General features: G+C 33.2%; 4 protein-coding genes across 6 annotated transcripts in view; 2 read left to right on the top strand and 2 right to left on the bottom strand.

Moving 5' to 3' along the window:
- Positions 1–3,853, bottom strand: part of LOC111384574 (RNA-binding KH domain-containing protein PEPPER-like) — a 12,106-nt gene extending 8,253 nt beyond the window's left edge. The window contains exons 1-5 of the mRNA XM_023008870.1: positions 3,798–3,853; positions 3,425–3,515; positions 3,178–3,312; positions 2,563–2,629; positions 1,350–1,447 (exon numbers count right to left, since the gene is read on the bottom strand). Of these exons, the coding sequence (XP_022864638.1) occupies positions 1,350–1,447; positions 2,563–2,629; positions 3,178–3,312; positions 3,425–3,515; positions 3,798–3,853 (447 nt within the window). The remainder of the gene's footprint in view (positions 1–1,349; positions 1,448–2,562; positions 2,630–3,177; positions 3,313–3,424; positions 3,516–3,797) is intronic.
- A 2,136-nt stretch (positions 3,854–5,989) lies between these two features.
- Positions 5,990–8,516, bottom strand: LOC111384575 (uncharacterized membrane protein At1g16860-like). 3 transcript variants are annotated; one of them, XM_023008872.1, is made up of 2 exons: positions 8,168–8,516; positions 5,990–7,112 (listed from the first exon to the last, which is right to left on the bottom strand). In XM_023008872.1, exon 2 carries the CDS (start codon positions 6,970–6,972, stop codon positions 6,073–6,075), a length of 900 nt encoding a protein of 299 aa, XP_022864640.1. In that variant the 5' UTR covers positions 6,973–7,112; positions 8,168–8,516; the 3' UTR covers positions 5,990–6,072. The 3 variants fall into 3 exon arrangements, with proteins under 3 accessions (XP_022864640.1, XP_022864641.1, XP_022864639.1); XM_023008873.1 differs by lacking the exon at positions 8,168–8,516 and adding an exon at positions 7,658–7,945; XM_023008871.1 differs by having other exon boundaries at positions 5,994–7,112; positions 7,979–8,509.
- A 9,173-nt stretch (positions 8,517–17,689) lies between these two features.
- Positions 17,690–21,476, top strand: LOC111384568 (protein CHLOROPLAST IMPORT APPARATUS 2-like). The gene is made up of 3 exons (XM_023008863.1): positions 17,690–19,367; positions 20,519–20,674; positions 21,190–21,476. The coding sequence occupies exons 1-3, from the start codon at positions 18,357–18,359 to the stop codon at positions 21,232–21,234; spliced, it is 1,212 nt and encodes a 403-aa protein (XP_022864631.1). The 5' UTR covers positions 17,690–18,356; the 3' UTR covers positions 21,235–21,476.
- Positions 21,477–21,892: 416 nt separating this feature from the next.
- On the top strand, positions 21,893–25,037 carry LOC111384570. Its single transcript, XM_023008864.1, has 2 exons — positions 21,893–22,515; positions 24,908–25,037. Exons 1-2 carry the CDS (start codon positions 22,056–22,058, stop codon positions 25,012–25,014), a joined length of 567 nt encoding a protein of 188 aa, XP_022864632.1. The 5' UTR covers positions 21,893–22,055; the 3' UTR covers positions 25,015–25,037.

The following is a 25,037-nucleotide window of genomic DNA, read 5'->3' as shown; positions in this document are numbered from 1 at the left end:
TATTTAAATATTTCATTAATTATTTTAATTGGTTATATATATTGTTTGTTTAATATTTAATTATTCTATTTAATTATTTAATTTATATTTATTTACTTCATTTAATTATTTATATAAATTTCTTATTTATTTTAATTGTTTGTTATATTTATTTAAATTGTTTATTTCATTATTTAAATTATTTATATTTTAAATAAAATGAGATAAAAAGAAATTAATTATTTTACTTAAATAGACAATTTACATAATTCATGAAATATTTATAAACAAGTGGCATAACATCATTGAAGAGTTGAAAAATAATTTTTTCAATGCTCAACTCATGGAATTCCACATGTATATTATAGCATTTTTATGAATTAGTACATGTAGAATTATCTAATATTTAATTTGATTTCTCGTTTAAATATTTCTTTATTAATTAGCTTAATTGGTTATGTATATTTAATTACTTTATTTTATTTTAAACTCTTACTCAAATAAAAAACTTATTATTTATTTAATATTTAATTGCTTTATTTAATTATTTATTTCAAACACTTACTTAAATAAAAATTTTAATATTTAATTTAGTTTCTTCTTTAAATATTTCTTTAATTAATCACCTTAATTGGTTATGTATATTTTATTTACTTTATTTTAAACACTTACTTCGATAAAAAAAATTAATATTTAATTTAATTTCTTCTTAAAATATTCACAAAAAGAGAAAAAAAAATCTAGGCCTTAAAAAATGGGGAGTCGGACGTTCGGATCCGGCCCGAACGTCTGGATTCGGACGTCCAGATCCGGCTCGAATTCGGAGATGGCGATGGGGCTGTCGGAAAACTCCATTTCCGACGAGCTTCGTCCCATTTTTTTCACTTTTTTTAACCATTTCAAACTCAAATTCGACTTTTTCTTCTATTTTAACTATAAAAATTTGAATTAAACTCTTATAACATATTCGAACTCTAAACATTCAAATTTGTATGTATTAAACTCATAGCTTAACATATTCAATCCCTAAACATTCAAATTCCCACGTGTTAGAGCTTAATGGTGAGTAAATTACAAAGAAACAAATCTAATCTGTGAGAAATGACAATCTCCGGCAATAGTGATGAGATTCTTTTTTTTTTTTTTTCCTCTCCTCTTAGTTTTCTCTTTCTTTCCTCTTCTCCTCTTTTATTTGGGGGTATTTTCGACCCTTTGGTATTGTTTACATTTTAAATTTTTTTTTTTTATGGGATTTCTTTGGTCAAAGGCTATTGTGGAAAGTCAATTAGTCATCTTCCACTATTTCCTCCATCCCCACTAGATATATCCATTTTACAATTTTAGAAAAGTACTATATTCATCGCTATTACGAGAACATCTTTCTTCCTATTTTTATCTTGTAGACGAACCCTTCCTCTTTTTCCGCAATAGAAGAGTTGTCTTTCTTTGATGGATTCACCTCTGGAACCTTTTAGGGATTGGCATTTACTTCATTGACCCTAGAAGTATCGACCTATGTCTTACTTCCTTAAGCCAAATAAATGCAACATTCAAGAGAGAACACAGACCATAAAATATTATCATTTTACAAATTTGGAACAAATAAGCAATTCTAAGAAAATGAAAACTCATCTATACATGTAGTATGGTCATTTTAAAATTACTTCTAACGAAAAATAATACAAGAAATAGAAGATTGACAAGAAAATGTTTTTGTACGCAGGGTGTTTGAGGTTGAGGACCAAGTAGCAAAAGCAACCTTGAGCCAACATTTTCCAATTATGCATCATATAACAAAAAGAAAGAAAGAAAAACAACAGAGAGGTGACTTTGCACAAAGCAATTCACAAATTTCATAAATTTATCTATGCAATACAAGTGACTTGCAGATCTCCTTCAAATCATTGTTTGAAGGACATAAAAAAACTTGCAAGGTTAGAGAATACAGTTATGGCAGAAAGAGAGGCATAAAATGTTTTGCAAATATATGGAGAGACAGGAAACATTTTTAAACCACAAAAGAGGTCAAAATTAGTCTATATAATTGCTATCCAAAGAGAGAAATTTCAGCAATAACAAACATCCCAAAAACTATATGAGCAATATAGTTTTTACTTGATCGTTCTAAACAACTATGACTCTTAGTCTTGACATATGAGCAATATTAGACCTCATCATTAGCTGCTCGATTATCAAATGATTCATGATAATAGTGTCTGTACGTATTTACTCTAATGGTGTCTCTTTCATTGTTAGTTTCGACTTTAATTAAAGAAGATGTTTTATGAATATTAAGGTTTTAGTTAAATATAAAGTTTAAAAAATTATAAAAGATGAGGATAAATATTAGTGGATGAATTTAGAGTGGTACATTTTATTTGGTTTTATTCTTGTCAATTTAAGTAAATGTATGTAAAATTAAAGATGTTAACATATAGAAATTTTTTTAAAAATTGATCGATATAAAAGAATAATGGATGAAATTAATGGGTAACTATCATGTGACATTTTAACATTTAAATATTAAATAGACTTAATCGTTTATTGAGATCCTTATTTCAATAAATTTGAGTTACTACTAACATTTTTCCCCTCTTGCTTTCATCACTATTGCAATAGACCCTCTTACAATAATACTGCAATAGATCACCTGCGATTCCANGGACGATCAAGCAGTTTTTAGAGTAGTTAATCGCAAAGAGATCGTTTATGAAGTATAAAAGGGAGAAAGGACATAGAAGCAAAGGACCGAATCCAAAACTCTCAGACAGAGAATATGTAATTTTCATTTCCTTAGTTTTTAGATTTAAACACTTTTCTTTCAGTAACTCGTGTGTTTGCGCCCTTGGAGGCACGTTGTTTTTCATTTCCAATTGTAAAGTCATCGCCAATAAAAGAACACCCCTTTTTGGGACTTTGTCTCAAGAGGTTTGTCCCTTACACAATCGTCTGACCCTTTTTAATTGTTAGCCACTAACCCGCGCGAAACAAGTGGTATGATTTTTTTTTTTTGATGATTGAGGAACCCACAGCCGCTACCCTTCGGGTGTGTACTGGGTAAACTCTCGACGCAAAAGCCTGCAAACTACGCACAGCCAGATAAATCGCACTAGATAAGCCTTGTGTGATAGGCTCGACCGAGAAAGTGTTGGTAGGTTAAAGTGGTATGGTTGATATTATTAATGAATGTAAGAATACATCAAATTTTTTGTAGAAATATATGCGGGTAGAGTAACCCTCGTGTATATTTGCGCTATTATTGCCTCCTTTTCTTGAATGAATGATCAGGATTAAGATATGTGCTAATACTAATTTAATATATGCGAGAATGATCTGTATAACAAGATCTTTATCAAACAAGATATCAATACAAAAACCTGAAAAGTACAATGATGATTGAGGATGTAAAATTACAAATTAGAGAGAGAGAGAGAGAGAGAGAGACAGAGACATGCCTTGTAGATAAATCATCCTCTAAAAGCTTGGGTCCATTTGTTTCCACAGTGTTCCTTATGGTGTTCCATTGTGCACCATATCTGTAAACTATCCAACTTCAAAAAAATAAAGGCCATTCTATTTTTGGACTCATGCATTTCAAAGAGATTGACGTGTCGGTCTGTATTTTCATCATACACATTCATTGTCCAGTTGCACCAATTTAAATTGTTTATTGGCAATTTTACATGCATATGTGAATTTTTAGTCAATAGTCAACTTACAAATTTTAAAATATCGATACCTTGGAGTAGAAAATATTAAACGCTTGTCCGATTCCAGGTATCGATAAGCTTTGTTGGTAGACAATTTATGACACTAACGATAACTTTCCTCCAAACTCGTCAATCATTAGTTGGTCAAAATACTGTTTTACCATTAAATTACGTTGATATGAAAAATATCTTTAATGAGACAACTACAAGACATGAGTGTATAACTGACAATTGACAATCGAGTAAAGGAAGGGTTGTCGGGTCGTGCAACATTCTGAATTTTGGATAACATTTTTTAATTCCAATTCTTACTTTCAAACTATCAACATTTGATACTAATTTCAACAAAAAAATTTAGCTAAACATAGATGTAATAGTCAATCTTGTTTGATTCAATGTAATCGACATTATATAGAAATCAAGTGAACTTTTATAGTAGTAATAACTTTAACCTCGAGATGAAAACCAACAAATAACTCTCACAAACATTGCACTTGGGAAAAATTAAGATTTTTTTATATGAAAAAAAATCTACGGCCCCACTAAGATTTTGTAAATCACATGTATCGCGAAATTTCTACTTTAGGGTAATCCAAAATCTACGGCCCCAAATCTTTTCAAACCATTCTTCATAAGATAAGGTGATAACTATATGTTTGCAACAATAATCAAGACATTAACATTTGTGGCCAAGATTAGATCTATGGATATAATTCAATTCTATGGTGATATCAACGCCAAAGAGATACAAGTGTCGTCCCACTTACATTCGACTTTTTTTAAATTGAGATATATTAATACGTTAAAAATTATATAGAGTTAGGACTTTATCACACAGATATTTTTTATTGAGACAGTAATTTTTTTTTTTTTTTACGAAATGTTGTCTCGACTAGCTCATTCATCCAATGCGCTAAAAATTAGCATCTTTATGTTTTTGACTTTTGAGTTGAAAACAACTACATATACACCTCAATAACTAACACTTGATTTAAATTTTTAATAATTTTAATCATGCTTTGAAGGCTCCTTTCAAATTTAATAAAAGAATATATAAAAACCATATCGAAAAGACGAAAACTCATAAATTTGACTTGAATACAGATATGGCAAAAAAAAAATTAAAAACGGAATTATAATAAACGTGCCTTTTAAAATACGTTTTAACACCCAAATTACAATCCTATAAAATTGTAATACAAAGAGAAATATAAAAGGTTAAATTGTAACTTACACTATATGTTGGATAAATATCGAAAGTAAATATCTGTGTTACAAAACGAACAAACAAAGAGAAACATTGAGACATTCTTGAAATATCTTAGGCAATGGGGCCTAAAAAATGGAAAGAATGGGTGAAAAAGAGATATTTTGGTAGTATGTGCTATTGAGTATTGGCCCCTAAAGTTTTGAATATAGGATCTTTAACCCCCCCCCCCCTCCCCATCGAGCTAAATTTGAATCTTGCCACTCTTTTAAACTAAGATAAGAAGATCTATAAATGATTCCATTTATAAATAGACAAAATAAAGTTATGAACAACTGGGTAATATTCGTAGATTCTAAAAAAAAAAATGTTTGTAAACACTCTCCAAACATATGCTTAGATTACTTCACCATTCCTTTTAGGCAAGCACCGATTCGTAAATACGCCGTGGCCCCTTTTCACGCCATTACTTGGTAATGGTGAAGATCTAAGGCATCTGAAGTACAAAATTGATTCTATAAACATTAATACAATTTGAACAATTCATTGAGAATATATATAAACTTATTTTTGATCTTATTCAGCATGGAATGAACTTATAATCATGGAATCATACGATCATCATATTATGAATACCCAACTCTAGTCCATTCCCATTTTGATTCGAACGCATATGCTAACTTTCTATTCAAATTAGTTCAAAAAAGAACTAAGGGTGTGTTTGATTACATTTTTTTCATGAAAAATATCAGTTTTTCATTCAAATTCCTACTTTAGGTGTTTGATTACTATTTTTTTCCATGGAAAAAATTTTCCAACTTTTGAATTCTTTCAATATTTTGTCATAGGACCCAACTTCTCAAGAAAATAACATATATTTGTAATAAAATCCAAATGGAGTTCAATTACTTCTTAACAAAAATAGAGTGAAGATGCCCCCGGGGCACAGCTCAATTGGTGGATCAATTAATATTGGCTTGCTTCTAGCGGCAGGGTGGAGAGTTCCATTCTTGGTGGGAATCTGTTGCAAAAAATTTGGTATGGAGCAATCACTGTGGATGAAGGTATCTTGTCCATGAATGTAAATTGTGGAATTACTATGTTAACTACTCTTCTTTTTTGTGGCAAATGGGAGGAGGGGTATGGTTAAGGGGGATAAGAAGTTGAACATGAAAATCAGCATGTTAAACATACCCCAGAAACTTTGACGAACTGTCCATCTTTTGCAGTTCTTAACTGAGTATCTGGATAATCAGCTACGAATCCAGTAATAGCTCTTCGTCCCCAACAAGTATTCCAGGTAAAAACTGTAGCCACAACAGCAAAAAGTATAACGACGACAACAAGAAGAATGGGATTGTGAACAGCCCCAAGGATAAAGCCTCCCGCAATAAATCCCATCACAAAGAGGAGAATGATGGACCAAAGGATTAGCTTCGGGAAGCTTTTGTGGAAAGAATATTCATCATCCTGGCTAAGGTGTGTGACGGCTGGATTATTGACTATGGAAGCATCTCTGTGCAACTTCATTGATCCAGTCGACTCTAAAGGACCAGATCCCTTGCGAGGAGCCCCCGATGAATTTAGAGGACCTGAAGTAATAGGTCCAGATGTAATGAGGCCTGTGGTTGGAAGAACGGGAGGAAGAGGGCCAGAATTTTGGCGGGACATGGCAGTTGCTCCTCCACCTTGAGGCCCAGATGACTTTTTCAGTGGCTCTCCATGCTTATTAAGTGGACCAGAATTCGTCTTCTTTAAAGATGCAGATCCAGAAACACCACCAGAAGAACCAGACCCCGCCCGATTCACAGAATTTAGTTGGCCCGAGTGAGAAGCAGAGCCACCAAAAGACCCTGTTCTTGAAGGAGCATTATTAATGGGACCCGATTTTCTTGACCTGGAGCCATCCATTGGGATATCAAACATTTTACCGAGTTCTCCAGACTTTTTGATGTCGCCACCAGTGTATGGCATGGCAACAGAGCTCATTGTGGGAGTCTTCTCTTTTGGCTGCTCAGGCCGGCCTGAGACATAAAGGCCATTACTCAGCTGATGAGATTGGAATCGCGAACCCATATTGCTAATTCAATCCTCACAAAAGACAATGAAAAAACGTAGAGAACAGATATCCTTCAACTTTCAAAATATTTGAGCAATCAAAACTTGATCACGGTCACGGAGCTCAGCCTAACGGAACTTCCAATGAATGATTATACCTAAAAATATGAAACAAAAAAGGACTGGATTTAGTTAGCAGTATAGATTCCTAAAATGTATATACACTTCTAGATATTCCTCAAATCAATCAAAGCTGCTGAAAGAAAATTCTATATTTACATATATCCTAGATTTATTAATTATGCAAAAGCAGTAAAGAGAAAAATTGAAAGAAAACGCTCAAATAATCCAAAATGCAACAAATGAAAACAAGAACAGAACCAATTAACAAAGCATCATTCCCATGTCATCCAATATACAATTTAATGCGTGAATGAACCAAAAATCACAACTTGTGAGAAAGATAGAATAGATCTGGAAACGAGTCAATCAAACCCAATCATGAATTTAAATCAATAAAAAAAACCCAGAAAAAATTTATATTAAAAAAAAAAAAAGGAAAAAGTAAAGGACTTTGCAGAGCCAATATCACCAAAACACATGTAAACCATCATAGACATGAATTTTCAAACCTCACATTATGAAGAACTATAGAGGAGCCAGAACTTTACAGATCCAATAAGAGCATCGAAACCAAACATACCCAATAACTCATAAATCCCGAGGGGAAATCGAATAACCCAAATAGACATTTATGTGGAGAATCACAGAAATCACGACCCAGAACCAAATTTATCAAAAATGGGAAGCTCCCATATCTTGAAATCAAGAATCCAGGTAATCAAGACCCATGTGGACAAACCAAGCAACTGAAAGAACCCACATTTTCATTTTGACAAAGAGCAAATCAAACGGATATCACAAAATCCAGGCCTTAAAGTCAAGAATCATGAAAAAAAAATGATATTTCTGTTTGTGTGTGTGTGTGTGTGAGAGAGAGAGAGAGAGAAGAGAAGGGGCATACCTAAACTGATGAATGAGGAGAGAATTTGAAAAAATGGAGATACGGAGGATTAGAGTTTTGGATTTGGGATTTGTTTAATATGTTTGCTGAGAAATTTTGTTGAAGAAAAGGTGCAGAATATTATATATATTTGTGTAAATTAAGAGTAACTGAGAAAAGGAAAGGGAAAAAGTGTGAAACTGAACATACAGACTTCATCTTCCTCCTTTCTGCTCTTGCATCAGTTGTTTTCTACTGCCTCAAGCCCTCAACAGTTCAAATGGCAACTTTGACCTTTGTGTGACCTGGAATATCCAATTTTACCATAATTTTCAAGAATATCAAGATACTGAGATATGATTTGGCTTGCTATCGCGTAATGTTTGGTGCAGTCCGATTCTGATGAGAACATAATTCAACTATATATCATTTTTGCCAAAATTTTTAAGAATGTTAAAAATAATGACATAGATTTGAATAGCTAAGTGTAGTTTTGTTCAACTAGATATCTGGATTTTCGAATTGAAACAAAAATTCATTAGATCTAGTTTGGTTCGATTCTTTTATACCTCAGAAAAATCTTGTAACCAATTTGATGCACCATGGAAGTGTAAAACGACAAACAAACACGCATTTATTCATAATAATGCCAAAAAACTAAAACATCAAAGAATCTTTAATTCATTATGAATTTGAATCAAGAAATTGATATTGTTTTCACATGTTTAGCATGCGTGTATATTTTACACACCTTACTCAAACCTACTTTTTATACGTACATATAATGTGACTATCGATTTATCATCACTCATTTCTATCCGTCTAATTTAAATCAGTTACAGTGATGCCAAATATAATCCAATTTGCTATTTAGTCCCTCGACTCCTATCCATATGTAAATTTGATCAACATATAACGTCTTAATAAACATATGAAATTCAAATCAAGCTCCCGTATCTTTATGTCTTGTATTGCATCACAATCTTTCCACAGACTAAATCTAAGCATGTTCAAGTATTTAATATTGCATCTGATATCAGTACAAAAACTAAGTTTTCAAGTATAAAAAGGAGTTCACGCGTTTACAACCCAGATCCCAGAGTGCTTGAGTAAGGATAACAAAAAAATCGATTGACTAAAGAAAAAGAACTCGGTTCATGTGTCAATTATAATAGCTTATCTACTATCGTACTGAATTTTTCTATTTAACGTTCAATAAAAAATGATTTTTTTTTCTAATTAACCACAATGATGAATAATGGGGAAAAGGTTGTCAAGAACAATTCTATACAACCTCACAAGGATTTGTCTTGATAAGAGTTCGACCCAAACACTTCGTAATTTCTTGTGTTGTGTGACTTTCTTATATGCTTTGAGGTTTGGGTCAAGGCCCCGTGAACAAAATCAAGTAGCTTAAAGTATGCCTACGTCCAAAATTTTTATTTTTTATTTGTTGTATGATAACTATTTTTTTTTCCTTCTCCATTATTTCATCGCACAAAATGGTGGAATAATTTTATTATCGAAACAAATGTGAGACAATTACATGAGAAAATCAAAAATTGGAGACAAATTTTGAATGTTACTTCAATCCATTCATGATTTGACACTCCACTTAATCAATGGTCAATATGGATAATTGAGATAGCTAAATCATTAATCTAAAAGACTATTTTGCAATCATGGTAGGGTATAGGCCTTTAACCAATCCACATTTTGGCCATGAGTATGTTTTCCCGCTAAAAATGACTTCTTTGAAATGTTCACATTGACAATTTTTCTTACGAATTTTTTGTGATGAATCTATAAATTATATTGTTAGTTAAATTTTAAGATCCAATTTTATTAATATTTCTTGTGTGTATCATAATATCAGTATTCATCCTATCAATGTATAGCAACTTTCAAGCGGTTATTGTCATTTATTTTTATTTTTTGTAAAAAAGGAAATTTTTCTCTTAGTTGCATGATTAAATACTACACTAGTTTGTTACATCGTAGGATAGAAATTTCAGTACTCAAGTATTTAAAATATTATACTAAATTCATCATCGTTAATATTCATGTAGTTCATGGAAATTTCAAAATAAACATTTTTTCTTTGTTTTCCATGATGTTACTTTCTTGTCGCCCTAACATGCCTTCCTAAAATTGGTTTGAATAATGTGCACATTACAAATTTTTAATGTAGAACTCGTTTGATTCGTCACACTTAACATTTGGACCTAAATAATACTTCATTATGCAAATAAATTTCCCATGTTCACAAGTTGTTAAATGCATTATCATGTCCCATATAATCATTCAAAGACATAAGATGAACATTACATGTGAGTCTTTTTCCTTTTAGGGTTAATTGATGTGATTATTAGGACCATTCCCACTAAATTGAGCAATTTTTATAGATTGATTAAACTCGTATAAAATGACATAAAATCGTGTAAGATCATACAAAGAAGCTTATCTATTATATGGGAAGAAAGTAGTCCTTGAATTTTATAATAAATAGAGGTGATCAAATTGTCAGTTTCTGTGATTCCCAACAACTTCAATTTTAATATTTTGTAAGTACCGTGAAATTTAAATTTTGTTCATATACTCTATTTATCGTCAATTATTTTTAGCATGCGCGAATGCTTATAATATGTCACAAATACATTAATGAATAAAATGATGCACCATTCTTCAATTGAGCTTGAAGAGAGGCCATGCCTCTATAAAAGGCAGCCAAAAATAAAGAACATAAATTCAAAGGCCTGCTACGCGCCAATTCGTGCGCTATGGGTAAATAACTCAGAGAAGGCTTTATACTTGGCACGCACAAAACATATTTACAAAGCTAAATTAAAAGGAAGGCCACTCGCTCGGTGTGGGTAGGCTCAGCACTCGAATGATTGTGGAGGGTCTGCAGGCTTGAATAAGAGTCGGTATAGTTTTTACCAAACTTTGGGGCGCCACTAGAAACTAAGATACCTGGGAAAATGGTATCGCCCAAAGGTGGTAGATTCACCAGGGCCCCAACATCCCTTAACGTAATAGACATGGGGCCAAGAGGAAAAATAAAGGTGTTATACTCAGGGGACCAAAAACTCAAAGCAATCGAAAAGAGTGCTGAATCAAAAGTAGGGGGGGCGAATAGAGACTTCTAACAAATCAGAAATCCTAGCGCTATCAAAAAGTGCCTTAGTAGGACCATGACCCACAAGACGAGCATGCCACCTACGAAAAGCTATATCAGATTTAGGCCAAGTGCGAATACCTCTTTCGCGAAGTGGCCCCAGCGGTAGAGAGTTCAAGAATGGAGGACCCTGAGTGCAGGGAAACAGCTGACCCACCGCCGCCTATTCAACTGTCTCTGCATTGTTGAAAAAAGGACCCAAGTAGAACTCATTACGTCCAACGTCGGCGGGTGCGAGAAAACTTGGGGTTATGTATGGGCGATTCAGAAGTCTCTAAAAGTTATCAAAACTAAAGGAGTCGCTAGCTTGAGATTGTGAAGCAGCCATTGGAGAAGGAACGAAGCTTTTCGGGGTTACGTAACAAGGAAGCAAAAGATGAACAGTGAATCGTGAAAGAGACACAAAAAATGAGGCGTGGTTTGGTAGCAGTGAAATGGCGTGTTTGGGGTTTATAAGGGTTTGCAAAACGACGCACCTTTTCAAGTGATAAAAGGAAACAATGATTGAAATTCTTGGGAATTTCGAACGTTGCTGGAAACACAAAGTGAATATGGAAAAATTCAGTAATTATTATTAATTCTGCCATATTGGGGGGTAATTGTTGACACATAAAAATTCAGCCCAAATCGAACGGTCCAAGGAGTAAAGCCCAATTGGAGGATCCCCAAATCAGATAGCCAAAAGAACGAAGTCCAATCGAACAAATCAAGGTGAAGGCCCAAATAAGGGGGCCCAAGAATGCTGTAACGCCATCGCCCAAGTTTGTAAGTCGCCCAGAATCTGAACGAATAGAGTGTTATACGGTCGCCCAGAGCTGTTATTCTATTCTCGCCCAAACCTTCAAGTCGCCCAAGGTATCAACAAACATAACGCGTCGTGGTTATCAAGAAATACAGTTATCAAAGCAGTGGTTAAAGCAGCCCTATCACGTTCCAAGATTCAAGGAATTCAATCGAAAGCGGTTAAATGATGAAAGGTAATGACAGCAGTTAAAAGGCAGTTTTCATGACAAAATGGCCACTACGAAGAAAGTGGGTAGTTATAGGACGATCAAGCAGTTTTTAGAGTAGTTAATCGCAAAGAGATCGTTTATGAAGTATAAAAGGGAGAAAGGACATAGAAGCAAAAGACCGAATCCAAAACTCTCAGACAGAGAATATGTAATTTTCATTTTCTTAGTTTTTAGATTTAAACACTTTTCTTTCAGTAACTCGTGTGTTTGCGCCCTTGAAGGCACGTTGTTTTTCATTTCCAATTGTAAAGTCATCGCCAATAAAAGAATACCCCTTTTTGGGACTTTGTTTCAAGAGATTTGTCCCTTACACAATCGTCTGACCCTTTTTAATTGTTAGCGACTAACCCGCACGAAACAAGTGGTATGATTTTTTTTTTGATGATTGAGGAACCCACAGCCGCTACCCTTCGGGTGTGTACTGGGTAAACTCTCGACGCAAAAGCCTGCAAACTACGCACAGCCAGATAAATCGCACTAGATAAGCCTTGTGTGATAGGCTCGACCGAGAAAGTGTTGGTAGGTTAAAGTGGTATGGTTGATATTATTAATGAATGTAAGAATACATCAAATTTTTTGTAGAAATATATGCGGGTAGAGTAACCCTCGTGTATATTTGCGCTATTATTGCCTCCTTTTCTTGAATGAATGATCAGGATTAAGATATGTGCTAATACTAATTTAATATATGCGAGAATGATCTGTATAACAAGATCTTTATCAAACAAGATATCAATACAAAAACCTGAAAAGTACAATGATGATTGAGGATGTAAAATTACAAATTAGAGAGAGAGCGAGAGAGAGAGAGCAAAAACCTGAAAAGTACAATGATGATTGAGGATGTAAAATTACAAATTAGAGAGAGAGAGAGAGAGAGAGAGAGAGAGAGACATGCCTTGTAGATAAATCATCCTCTAAAAGCTTGGGTCCATTTGTTTCCACAGTGTTCCTTATGGTGTTCCATTGTGCACCATATCTGTAAACTATCCAACTTCAAAAAAAATAAAGGCCATTCTATTTTTGAACTCATGCATTTCAAAGAGATTGACGTGTCGGTCTTTATTTTCATCATACACATTCATTGTCCAGTTGCACCAATTTAAATTGTTTATTGGCAATTTTACATGCATATGTGAATTTTTAGTCAATAGTCAACTTACAAATTTTAAAATATCGATACCTTGGAGTAGAAAATATTAAACACTTGTCCGATCCCAGGTATCGATAAGCTTTGTTGGTAGACAATTTATGACACTAACGATAACTTTCCTCCAAACTCGTCCATCATTAGTTAGTCAAAATATCGTTTTACCATTAAATTACGTTGAAATGGAAAATATCTTTAATGAGACAACTACAAGGCATGAGTGTATAATTGACAATTGACGATCGAGTAAAGGATGGATTGTCGTGTCGTGCAACGTTCTGAATTTTGGATAACATTTTTTAATTCCAATTCTTGCTTTCAAACTATCAACATTTGACACTAATTTCAACAAAAAAAAATTAGCTAAACATAGATGTAATAGTCAATCTTGTTTGATTCAATGTAATCGACATCATATAGAAATCAAGTGAACTTTTATAGTAGTAATAACTTTAACCTCGAGATGAAAACCAACAAATAACTCTCACAAACATTGCACTTGGGAAAAATTAAGATTTTTTCATATGAAAAAAAATCTACGGCCCCACTAAGATTTTGTAAATCACATGTATCGCGAAATTTCTACTTTAGGGTAATCCAAAATCTACGGCCCCAAATCTTTTCAAACCATTCTTCATAAGATAAGGTGATAACTATATGTTTGCAACAATAATCAAGACATTAACATTTGTGGCCAAGATTAGATCTATGGATATAATTCAATTCTATGGTGATATCAACGCCAAAGTGATACAAGTGTCGTCCCACTTACATTCGACTTTTTTTAAATTGAGATATATTAATACGTTAAAAATTATATAGAGTTAGGACTTTATCACACAGATATTTTTTATTGAGACAATATTTTTTTTTTTTTTTACGAAATGTAGTCTCGACTAGCTCATTCATCCAATGCGCTAAAAATTAGCATCTTTATGTTTTTGACTTTTGAGTTGAAAACAACTACATATACACCTCAATAACTAACACTTGATTTAAATTTTTAATAATTTTAATCATGCTTTGAAGGCTCCTTTCAAATTTAATAAAAGAATATTTAAAAACCATATCGAAAAGACGAAAACTCATAAATTTGACTTGAATACAGATATGGCAAAAAAAAAATTAAAAACGGAATTATAATAAACGTGCCTTTTAAAATACGTTTTAACACCCAAATTACAATCCTATAAAATTGTAATACAAAGAGAAATATAAAAGGTTAAATTGTAACTTACACAATATGTTGGATAAATATCGAAAGTAAATATCTGTGTTACAAAACGAACAAACAAAGAGAAACATTGAGACATTCTTGAAATATCTTAGGCAATGGGGCCTCAACAATGGAAAGAATGTGAGAAAAAGAGATATTTTGGTAGTATGTGCTATTGAGTATTGGCCCCTAAAGTTTTGAATATAGGATCTTTAACCCCCCCCCCCTCCCCATCGAGCTAAATTTGAATCTTGCCACTCTTTTAAACTAAGATAAGAAGATCTATAAATGATTCCATTTATAAATAGACAAAATAAAGTTATGAACAACTGGGTAATATTCGTAGATTCTAAAAAAAAAAATGTTTGTAAACACTCTCCAAACATATGCTTAGATTACTTCACCATTCCTTTTAGGCAAGCACCGATTCGTAAATACGCCGTGGCCCCTTTTCACGCCATTACTTGGTAATGGTGAAGATCTAAGGCATCTGAAGTACAAAATTGATTCTATAAACATTAATACAATTTGAACAATTCATTGAGAATATATATAAACTTATTTTTGATCTTATTCAGCATGGAATGAACTTATAATCATGGAATCATATGATCATCATATTATGAATACCCAACTCTAGTCCATTCCCATTTTGATTCGAACACATATACTAACTTTCTATTCAAATTAGTTCAAAAAAGAACTAAGGGTGTGTTTGATTACATTTTTTTCATGAAAAATATCAGTTTTTCATTCAAATTCCTACTTTAGGTGTTTGATTACTATTTTTTTCCATGGAAAATATTTTCCAACTTTTGAATTCTTTCAATATTTTGTCATAGGACCCAACTTCTCAAGAAAATAACATATATTTGTAATAAAATCCAAATGGAGTTCAATTACTTCTTAACAAAAATAGAGTGAAGATGCCCCCGGGGCACAGCTCAATTGGTGGATCAATTAATATTGGCTTGCTTCTAGCGGCAGGGTGGAGAGTTCCATTCTTGGTGGGAATCTGTTGCAAAAAATTTGGTATGGAGCAATCACTGTGGATGAAGGTATCTTGTGCGCAAAACTGTACAGTCAATGAGGGGAACTTGTGATCCAGTTGAGGCATAACCCGCGATTTACCCCTTTCAAGGTTCTAGGGGCATGGGTCTTGAAGGTCCAAAATTTAGTCTGGTGTAAGTTGGGATACCTGGATATAAAAAAAAAAAAATAGAGTGAAGACAAATCATCGAAGTAATCGACATCAAAAACGTTCTTCTTGTACTTTTCAAATAAATATCATAAGGGCTCTCGAGCAATATCTCAAAACTTAATTTGATTGTTTGTATTCTAATCACAACCCATTGATTATAAATTGCCTAACGTATGATTGCCAAATACCACACACAATAAGGCACAAGACGCCAAAAAAGGTTCAAATCATTGCCCTCATCAAGTGAAAATTCACCAACCAACGAAGATAATCCACATCACCCTTAAAAATCTCCAAGTACCCAATAAACTTATGCCATGTCAGAAGATAAGAGACTTTTCCATCAATGAAATTCTTGCAATTGGTACTGTTGCATAACAGAAATATGGTAGTTCATGCATGCCCATAGATTAGATACGACAAAGTTACCAAAATGCCCCCATCCTTGAATTTGATACAAAATAGTGCCACTATGAGTTTTTTTTTTTTTATATCCCCCTTTTTGGTGGGATTAAAACCAAATTTTTAGTAAACTTTAATAAAAATTAATTAAATATATTGTTGAAAAGTTGTGATACCTATGAAATTGTAGTTAAAGTTAATTGTTGAATTTAATTTAGATTAAAATACAACATGTTAATCCCTACCAAATATAGACATTGCGTGACACAAAAATAAATACAAATCTAAGTATTTTTAAGATTTTGTTACATAATTCAGTATTCACAAAAAGAAATTTCAAAAAAAAAAAAAAAAAAAAAAAAAAAAAAAAAAAAAGAAAAAAAAAAAAAAAAAAAGAAAAGAAAAAAAAGAAAAAACACGAATGAATACTAAATAGTTAAAGTGAATGAATTTTATTTTTCCAAAAGTGCAATTGAGATACGGAAAAAATTAAATAAATCTCGATAACTTACCTTTTTTGTAGATAAAAAAGTGTTATGGTTTTAGAAAATAATCTCTTCGTACTTTCAAAATAGATAACCTACTAATTTTTAACTTTGTCTAACACAAATCATTTATTTATATTCATTTAGCAAATTTTATAAATGGTCAAATTTCATTTTCACATATACATTTCAATAGATTATAGACTCATGATCATTATTCATTTATCTATCATTTGTTTATATCTATGTATAAATTAAACTTAAAAATTCGTTTGACTTTAAATTGACTTTTTAAAATAATTTTTTTTTCCAAGTTGAGCCAAAAAAATCAACAAAGAAAGTCCAAATAAGGGCATCCATCTCGAGATCTCAAAACACCATTTTGCACAAAAATGCCTACAATGTTTGCACCATTTTGGTGCAAAGTCAATTTTGCCTTTTTCTTTCATTTTTTAAACATATTGGTTAGGGGTATTTGTGCCATTTTTGTTATATATTCTTTAATAAATAAAATTATTATTATTGTTGTTGTTGTTGTTGTTGTTGTTGTTGTTGTTGATTATATTATTAAATTTTATTATTTTTTAAAAATATAATTAATAATAATTTAGAATTTTTTAATTTAATAATTATTTTCGTTAATTTAACGTAATTATTTATAATAAATATAGTTAATTATTTTCGTCAATTTAATGTAATACACAAAATATGTGAATAATTTAGTAATCAATAGTAGTTCAATATTTTTGTTAATCAAACATAATTATTTATTTAGTAATTTATATAGTTGTAAAATAAATAAATAATTTTTTTTTCAAATAAATAAATTGTTAAGAAAAAGAATGAAGAAAATGGTTAAATACTGTTCATTTGGTATAATGGATTGGTAATAATTTTTAGTTAGATGCAAAATTTAATTTAAAATGATGTAAAATTTATTTCAATTTTTGGTGCCAGTAGAAAATGGTCTTAGATAGGTAGGGAGGGTGACAAATGTGGCCCACTTTAAAGAACTTCTGGTCCCCTTCCCGCTCCATTCTAGAGAGACGAAGGAACAAAAAATATATAGCCAGAGGATGTGTGTATGTATCTTCTGCTATTTCATCCCGTGACTCACTGTACACAACAGATGTTCTCTCTCTCTCTGTATATATATGTGTGTGTGTGTGCGCGCGCTCAAAGAACTGAGACGTTGAATTCGTTGTATGAGCCATATTTCCGTTCTGAGATACTTACACATTTCCTCAAACAAATCCTATGTTATGAAATCTTAGGAATTTTGGGATTCCTCATTCCTGTTGGTGCAAAAATTCTGGGATTTTCACACTTTCGATAACTTCAAGATTGTTAAGGATTTTCTGGTGGCTGAAATACTAATTTCTTTCCTTTTCCTTTGTGGGTTTTGAAGGGTTCTTTACTTTCGTCATGTTTTGATCCTTTTCAAGCTTTTAATCAATCAAAAAGTTTGCTTATAATTCCAAAATATTTTCGAGGGTGTAGGGTTCTGTAGTACTTTTGTTTAAGTTTGTTTGCAGAGTTCTTTTAACTTCTTCAGTCCAGTTGGTACTTTCTTTTGTCATTTTCTTTACTGATTGGAGTTTTCTATCAGGAAACGTCTGGTAAAGTTCTTGAATTCAAAACTAGTGTTGAATCTGAGATGACTTGGAATTACTATATCGCGAGCGAGGTGGCAATCCATTAGTTTGAATCATTTTTCCTACCGTTGAAGGGATTTTTCTTGTTTGGATTTACAAATGTCATCCTTTTTAAGTGGAGGTGGAAGAGCATATAGGTTAGACCTTGATATTATTAAATCTCCATCAACATCTTGGGCTTCAAATTCATCTTCTCCATCTTCAACTCTCTCAGAATCCAGCAATTACCCTCTTGCGATCTCCACAAGAAAACCTCGAACCCCTCGAAAAAGGCCTAATCAAACTTACAATGAGGCTGCAGCGATTCTTTCCACAGCCTACCCCAAATTATTCTCCAAAAAATTCACAAAGCCTTGCAAATTTAACAAACCACAGAGTAAAAACAATGATATTGCATTTCCATACGTGCCCTCGGACTTGGTTTTAATCGACAATTTCAGCTTCTTGATGCATCCACCAATTCAAGAAAAGCCCACCTTGCCGATCGAAAGGCCATGCCAAAGTCCGGGAGAAATCAATTCTAGAGTGAATTCGGTGGAATTTTGCGACGAGTTTCAAGAAGATTTCGATGCAGAGTCGATACTAGACGAGGAAATTGACGGTGGTATTGATAGTATAATGGGAAATTTGAGGACCGAAAATGAGTTGTTGGATGATTCCAACGCTTATATTAGCCAAAAGAATAATTTTGTTTATGGTTATCCAACAGGCGTAGGATTTGAAGATGCATTTGATTTTGGATTTGGTATGAGAAATGAAGTGAGGGCAATGAAAAATGTTGATAAGGGAGATTGGTGGAGGTTCTCTAGTGTAAATGTTCTCGATATTAATCCAAAAATGGTTAAAAATCCAGCGGAAAAGAAGAAAAAGAAAGTCGAAAAGCCATCGGAAATTCAGAATTCCAAATTAGGGAAGGAGAATACGATTTCCAATGGAATCGTCGAGCACAACTTGGCTAATGAAGCATTTAAAGACAAGGAAATTGCCAAAACAAATGCAGGGATGCTCCTAAAATTGGACTATGACAAAGTTTTGAATGCGTGGTCCGATAGGAGGTCGCCATTTTCTGGTGAAGTTCCAGGCTCGGACGCTGTCGGCAATGATGTTCAAGTATGTTCCACTCTTAATCTCCCACCAAGAAATTGAATGTTTAGGGGGTTTGAACACTATTTCTGTTATTTTATTTAAGTTACTGTATGATGTCACTTGATGCGCCACTTAATTTCATTTTATTTTTGTTACGTAGGAAAGTCGATTTTCGACGCGTAATGACAATTATTATAGTATCTTTTTTTGTCTAAGCATATTTTATAGTATCAACTATTTTGTTACCAAGTGACTTGTTTCGAGTCTTTTTAATTAATTTCTACTTTGTTGGTCCTTAATATAAAATTGATAAGAACGAATGGGGAAATGATGGAATTGTCCCTACTTTTTAACACCTGCCTTTGTTTCTTGAGTTTAATTTTGGGAAAATAGAAGCAGTCTCCAACTTTTCACGGTAGTCACTTTTTGATCCCCTACTTACCAAAAAGAGCATCCGGTACCTAACATTTCAATACTTTGGCAGTTGAGGTCCTTGTAGATGGAAATCGTCCATAAAACCATCATATTGGCTAGTGAAATGCACATTTGACATGTTTTTAAGGTTATATTTTTCATGATCTATCTTGTTCAATTTATAGTTTACAATAAAATTTTAACATTCCAATTTGATATATCTTTTGACGGTTCTGTACACATGAACTTCGGCTGCCAAAAAATTAAAAAAGGTTGAGGTTGGGACGCTGTTTTTACTTAGTTGGGCACCAAAATATAACTATCTTGAAAGATTGGATATGTCTACTTATGTTTGTCTTTCAACTATGGATAAAACTATTTGTACAAAATTTGGTTGACAAAATAGTTTATTCACTCTCACATGCATGCGGGTCCCCTTTGCATTAAAAAATTAGGCCATGTGGTCCCCACCATTCTATTTTGAGAGTGTATAAAACTTTTAGTACAAATGTGTTTGTACATATAGCACAATCCTTCAACTATTTCTAGTTTGGAAAATGCTATTTGTACACCTCATGGTGTACACAATGCATTACACTCCTCTTACATGAAGAGGGGTCCACGAATGTTTTATTGTGTATGGCCCTCCTCAATGTGAGGAGGGTGTAATGCTATGTGTACACCACTGTGTATACATAGCATTTTCTTGTTTTCTTACTTGTGTAGCACTAAATAATTGCTCTTTGTTTGTATGGGTGCAGGCCCGGTTGGCCCAAATAGACCTGTTTTCCGAGACTAGTGGGATGAGAGAGGCTAGTGTGTTACGTTACAAAGAAAAGCGTCGTACACGTCTTTTTTCTAAGAAAATCAGATATCAAGTCAGAAAAATCAACGCTGATCGACGGCCAAGAATGAAGGTACGTTCCAAGAATGCAAATAGTTTGGGTGATCAATGGGAGATATAAGTATGTAAAAGATAGTAGAAGTACAAAATAAAGAAAAAAATTTAAATGAGGTGAAATTCTATAATTTGATGTTGCAAGTGGTTAATTACGAAATTATCTAAAATATTGATGACTAATAATTGCTTACAGTTCCATAAAGTTTAATGATATTCATTACATCGTAAAATATAATTGTCTATAATGTTCATCTCCCACACACATGTATATATTTAAATCTCATAGTGAAATATATATTTCTATTTTTGCACTTAATATGTAGTACGTACGACTTTGGCATCTAGGCTCCGTTTGGTACACATTAATGTAAAAATGGGAATGAAAAATATAATCGTTACGGTCCCCACACAAGAGATAGAAAATCAAATATAGTAGATTGATATGATGGATAACGATAATATTTTTCATTTTAATGGACAAATAATGAGAAACAAACCGGGGTCTAATATGTCTCATTTATGATGTTGCAGGGACGCTTCGTTAGAGCGCCAAATTCTCCCAAGAGTGAGCAATGAAATGGGGAAATACAAGCCATTTAGCCTTTTTTCCCCCTACGTTTTTGTAGTTTAAGACTTTTGCCTTTTATTCTTATTTTGAATTTTTGATTATCTTTTTTTCCTATGCTTCTCCTAGAGAAGCAGAGAATCCCAAGATAGAACTAGGAAGCACGAGAGTTGAAACAAATACTTTCATTGATTCCACTTGTGCAAATAATTGTGTTTGATGATTGCAATTGAACCAACAGTTTAATCATTTACCCCTTTTCATAAAGTGGCGTGAGAAAGAATCGCACCATCACCATGAGAAAAGGATCAAAAAAGAGCCAATTTCAAAGGCCATGGTTCACACTTCCATCCCCCAAAATATTGTCGGTATGATGACATGTTAAGTTTTGAATTTACGGGTAATATTATTTTATTGAAGAACGTGTGATTATAAAGGATTAATACTATTTGAATATTGCTATTTATAGTCGCTTACTACCGTAATCGCTCTACATTGTATACACATTACGATTAATGATTTGTTGCATAAGATAATAAAAAATTACCACATTAATGTATCAAATTACTAATCGTCACATATATGCTACGCAGAACGATTATAACTGTGAGTAATTGTCAATAGTATTACTCATAATATTTATATCATAAAATATGTACCTCTTTTTCTTTTTTGAGGAGCCATTTGGTGAGCATCCCCTTTTGACTAGCAAACTTGGAATTCAAGCACCACTAATTTATATTGCCAGCTTCATTTTTAGACGCACTCACCTTCACAACCGTTCCCAAAACCTATATATTGTGCCGTCTGTATACAAATTTTTAGATATCCAATGGCGATGGCGCGAATCCTCTCCCAAGCCCTCAGACGCGCCAACCTTAACCCCGTCGCTGCCCCTCGGGCCTTAATCACCCACCGCCATTGCTCCGACCAATCCGGTAAAACCGAGGTAGAATTTATTGAGGTGGAGGTGGACCAATCTTCTTCTCAAGAGGCCGCCTCCGAGGTCATAAGCTCCGGAATTAAGAGACTCGAGGAGGCCATTCACAGAATCGTCGTACGCCGTTCTGCGCCCGATTGGCTTCCGTTTTTACCCGGTTATTCTTATTGGGTTCCTCCGCCCAACAGCAATGGAATCATTCGCCACCCGCAAGGTTTAATTGAGGTGGTTGAGAATTTGGCCACGGTGGGCATACTGAATAGGGGAAAGCCGTCAGATTTCTTGACGGAGGATGAAACGATGTCGTTTAGTTCTGCGCGTGGGTGGCCTTCTTCGACTTATTTTATTGAAGGTAATGTGGATATATAGTTTGAATGAAATTGGTGGCGTTGATAATTGACCTCTTAATCGAAGGTATAAAATGACTGATTATAAATTTGAAGTGAAATCAGGTAATTAGGTAAATAAGTAATTTTGATTTCTATGTATTTTAGACCTAAAAGGCTGGATAAATGGTGAATCTGGGAATTACATCTTAAATATTGTGTTGCTTGTAGTGAAATTGGTGCATTGAAGTTTAATTCTTTAGGAATTTTTTATTACTCTTTCGTTGTATGCGGGCAATTTGAAAATATTGGATAAAGAACGACTAATTTTGATAATTATGGGAAATTTTTTGCAGTTTCGAAGGAAAAATAACGTGACTGGGTGTTAAAGTTTTCCGTATTGGTTGTTGAGGGAAATTAACTTGTTTTCTTTTGTCTTTAATTTCGAAGAAAATGCGAAATTGCAGACAGTCTGTTGTCGTTTTTTCTTGTTTGAACCGTTAAAGTTAATGTAAGTTCAGCGGTGAAAATAGTTGCTTCCTTTTATTTCTACCCGGAATTTGTGAGAAGTAACGAAAATGGTGAATCCCATCTAATAATTTTGGTCTGTACGATTCATTATTGAATCGTAAAAAGATTAATGTTATATTATTGAAGCTGTTGTTAGCATCACTAATTACATCGTGAATGATAACTGAAAAAGGAAACTGAATCCGGGTCACATGTAATAGGCACTTGATCCCATCACACCCTTGTGGCATAACAGGATCACAACATGGTTGTGGGATATATAAATCAGAACCTATGAGAATTGAATTGCTCATTCCAATAAGCACATCTTGAAAGTAGGTTTATGGTGCTGATGACATGAAGGAGAAGCTTAGTACGATATGTACTCTTTCTATTCCTTTGTTGTTCATTTTTCTATTCTTTTGGGGCATTCTTGAAAGCGTTATAGTTCTTGATTCTCAAGGTAGTGTCCCTTTTGAAAATTTCTTCCCTAGATTTGAATCGTGATGATTCATTCCCCAATAGTAAAAGTTAAGAGATATTGCCACTGTTTGTTAGGGTTTTCATTCAAAGAAACTAATGCTTCTCCTTCCGACCTTGTACCAGGCAAGTGTTAGCCTCTATACCACTTAGCAGAGTCCGTGTTTTTTAGAGACATTCGCTACCCCTAATATGTGTCATCAAAAGACAGGAGAGAGCGCCCCTTCTCCTGAAGTATGGGCTTGTTTTGCCCAATATTTAAAAAGGCTTGATCGAGTATTGATGTGAGGCACAAGTCTTGAGGCGTAAGGTAGAACAATGTATAAATAAGGAAGAATATAAAAATACTGAACTATGCTCATAATATACGATAAACCTTTCAAAACAATCCATAATAAACTAATTAGTAAAATTAAAAGACTAATTCACAAACAAACATATAATATATCTAGAAAATAACAAGTTCCCAAATTAGTAATCACATAATAAAATTATAATCTATTACCAAAAGTGGAGACAATCCAAAAATTTCTTATATTATCACCACTGATATGTTGTTTAAGTGAATAGTTAACATTTAACAATGTTATCATCGTCCACATTATAACTTTATTTTGTTTTTGTTGTCATCCTCTGATTGCAATGATATATTCTCCTTTCCATTTTCCTCCATATACATAAATAAGAAAATAAAAGACCCGGTTAAATATCTTAGGTTATAAAAAAAGTTAACTTAAGAAGCTAAAACCAATAATTAAATGTTTAAAGGATGCAAGACAAACAGGCAACGAGCAAACACCTTGCTTGTCTTGAAGCTCAAGCTTGAGGCGCAAGGCTCAAAAATGGCATTTAAGGTGCAAGTTTTGAGTTGTTATAGCCTCATGTGAGGCAGAATTTGAGGCGTACCTCAAATAGTTTTTTTAAACCATGGTTTTGTTGAATTCCTTCGACATATTCACTCAAGCACCCTGTGTGTAATCTACTTGTTCACCTTTTTGTTGGTTTGGGGTAGTTTCAGTTCACAATCAGTTATTATATGCTTCCACCATGTTAGGATTACTTATATTGATATATCTTTTTTAGGATTTCAAAACGAATTTTGGCATGTTATTTACATGCACGTTGACAAGACCACCTCAAAATTATTGAATTGTTATGTACTTTTCAGCTCATTACGCATTATACTTGTAGTCTTTATAATCTTCTAAATACTTATAATATGCACTTTAAGTATATAAATCCATAGTTAATTTTGAAAATATAAAATGTGATTACTAAATTGAACAACAGGTGAATACATAATAATAATTGTGACAAAATGAAGCCACCGTTTTTTAAAATGGATTTTTTCAGGTTTTAAAATATTTAGATTTACTCTATCCGGTGGTAATCACACATGAAGTTAATGTATCTATTGGTTTGCTGCAGGCGCTTCACCCATTCATCCAATTCCAGTGATGGAAGTGGAGGTAAAAAATCATGGGAATGTGAACAATGTGCGAAGCACACCTACCCCTGAGGAGGAGGAAGGATGAAGGACATCTATTTATAAACATTG

This window comes from Olea europaea, unplaced genomic scaffold, assembly GCF_002742605.1.
Source record: "Olea europaea var. sylvestris unplaced genomic scaffold, O_europaea_v1 scaffold2940, whole genome shotgun sequence".
In the NCBI taxonomy this organism is placed as follows: domain Eukaryota; kingdom Viridiplantae; phylum Streptophyta; class Magnoliopsida; order Lamiales; family Oleaceae; genus Olea; species Olea europaea.
The sequence above is the reverse complement of the archived record's forward strand: the minus strand, read 5'-3'. Positions and strand labels throughout refer to the sequence as shown.

Bases quoted from the DNA above. Each gene is read 5' to 3' on its own strand.
- LOC111384568 (XM_023008863.1), top strand. From the start codon at position 18,357: ATGTCATCCTTTTTAAGTGGAGGTGGAAGAGCATATAGGTTAGACCTT. The intron at 19,368-20,518 runs GTATGTTCCACT...GTATGGGTGCAG, and splicing joins CTGTCGGCAATGATGTTCAA to GCCCGGTTGGCCCAAATAGA. The intron at 20,675-21,189 runs GTACGTTCCAAG...ATGATGTTGCAG, and splicing joins ATCGACGGCCAAGAATGAAG to GGACGCTTCGTTAGAGCGCC.
- LOC111384575 (XM_023008872.1), bottom strand. From the start codon at position 6,972: ATGGGTTCGCGATTCCAATCTCATCAGCTGAGTAATGGCCTTTATGTC.
- LOC111384570 (XM_023008864.1), top strand. From the start codon at position 22,056: ATGGCGATGGCGCGAATCCTCTCCCAAGCCCTCAGACGCGCCAACCTT. The intron at 22,516-24,907 runs GTAATGTGGATA...GGTTTGCTGCAG, and splicing joins TTCGACTTATTTTATTGAAG to GCGCTTCACCCATTCATCCA.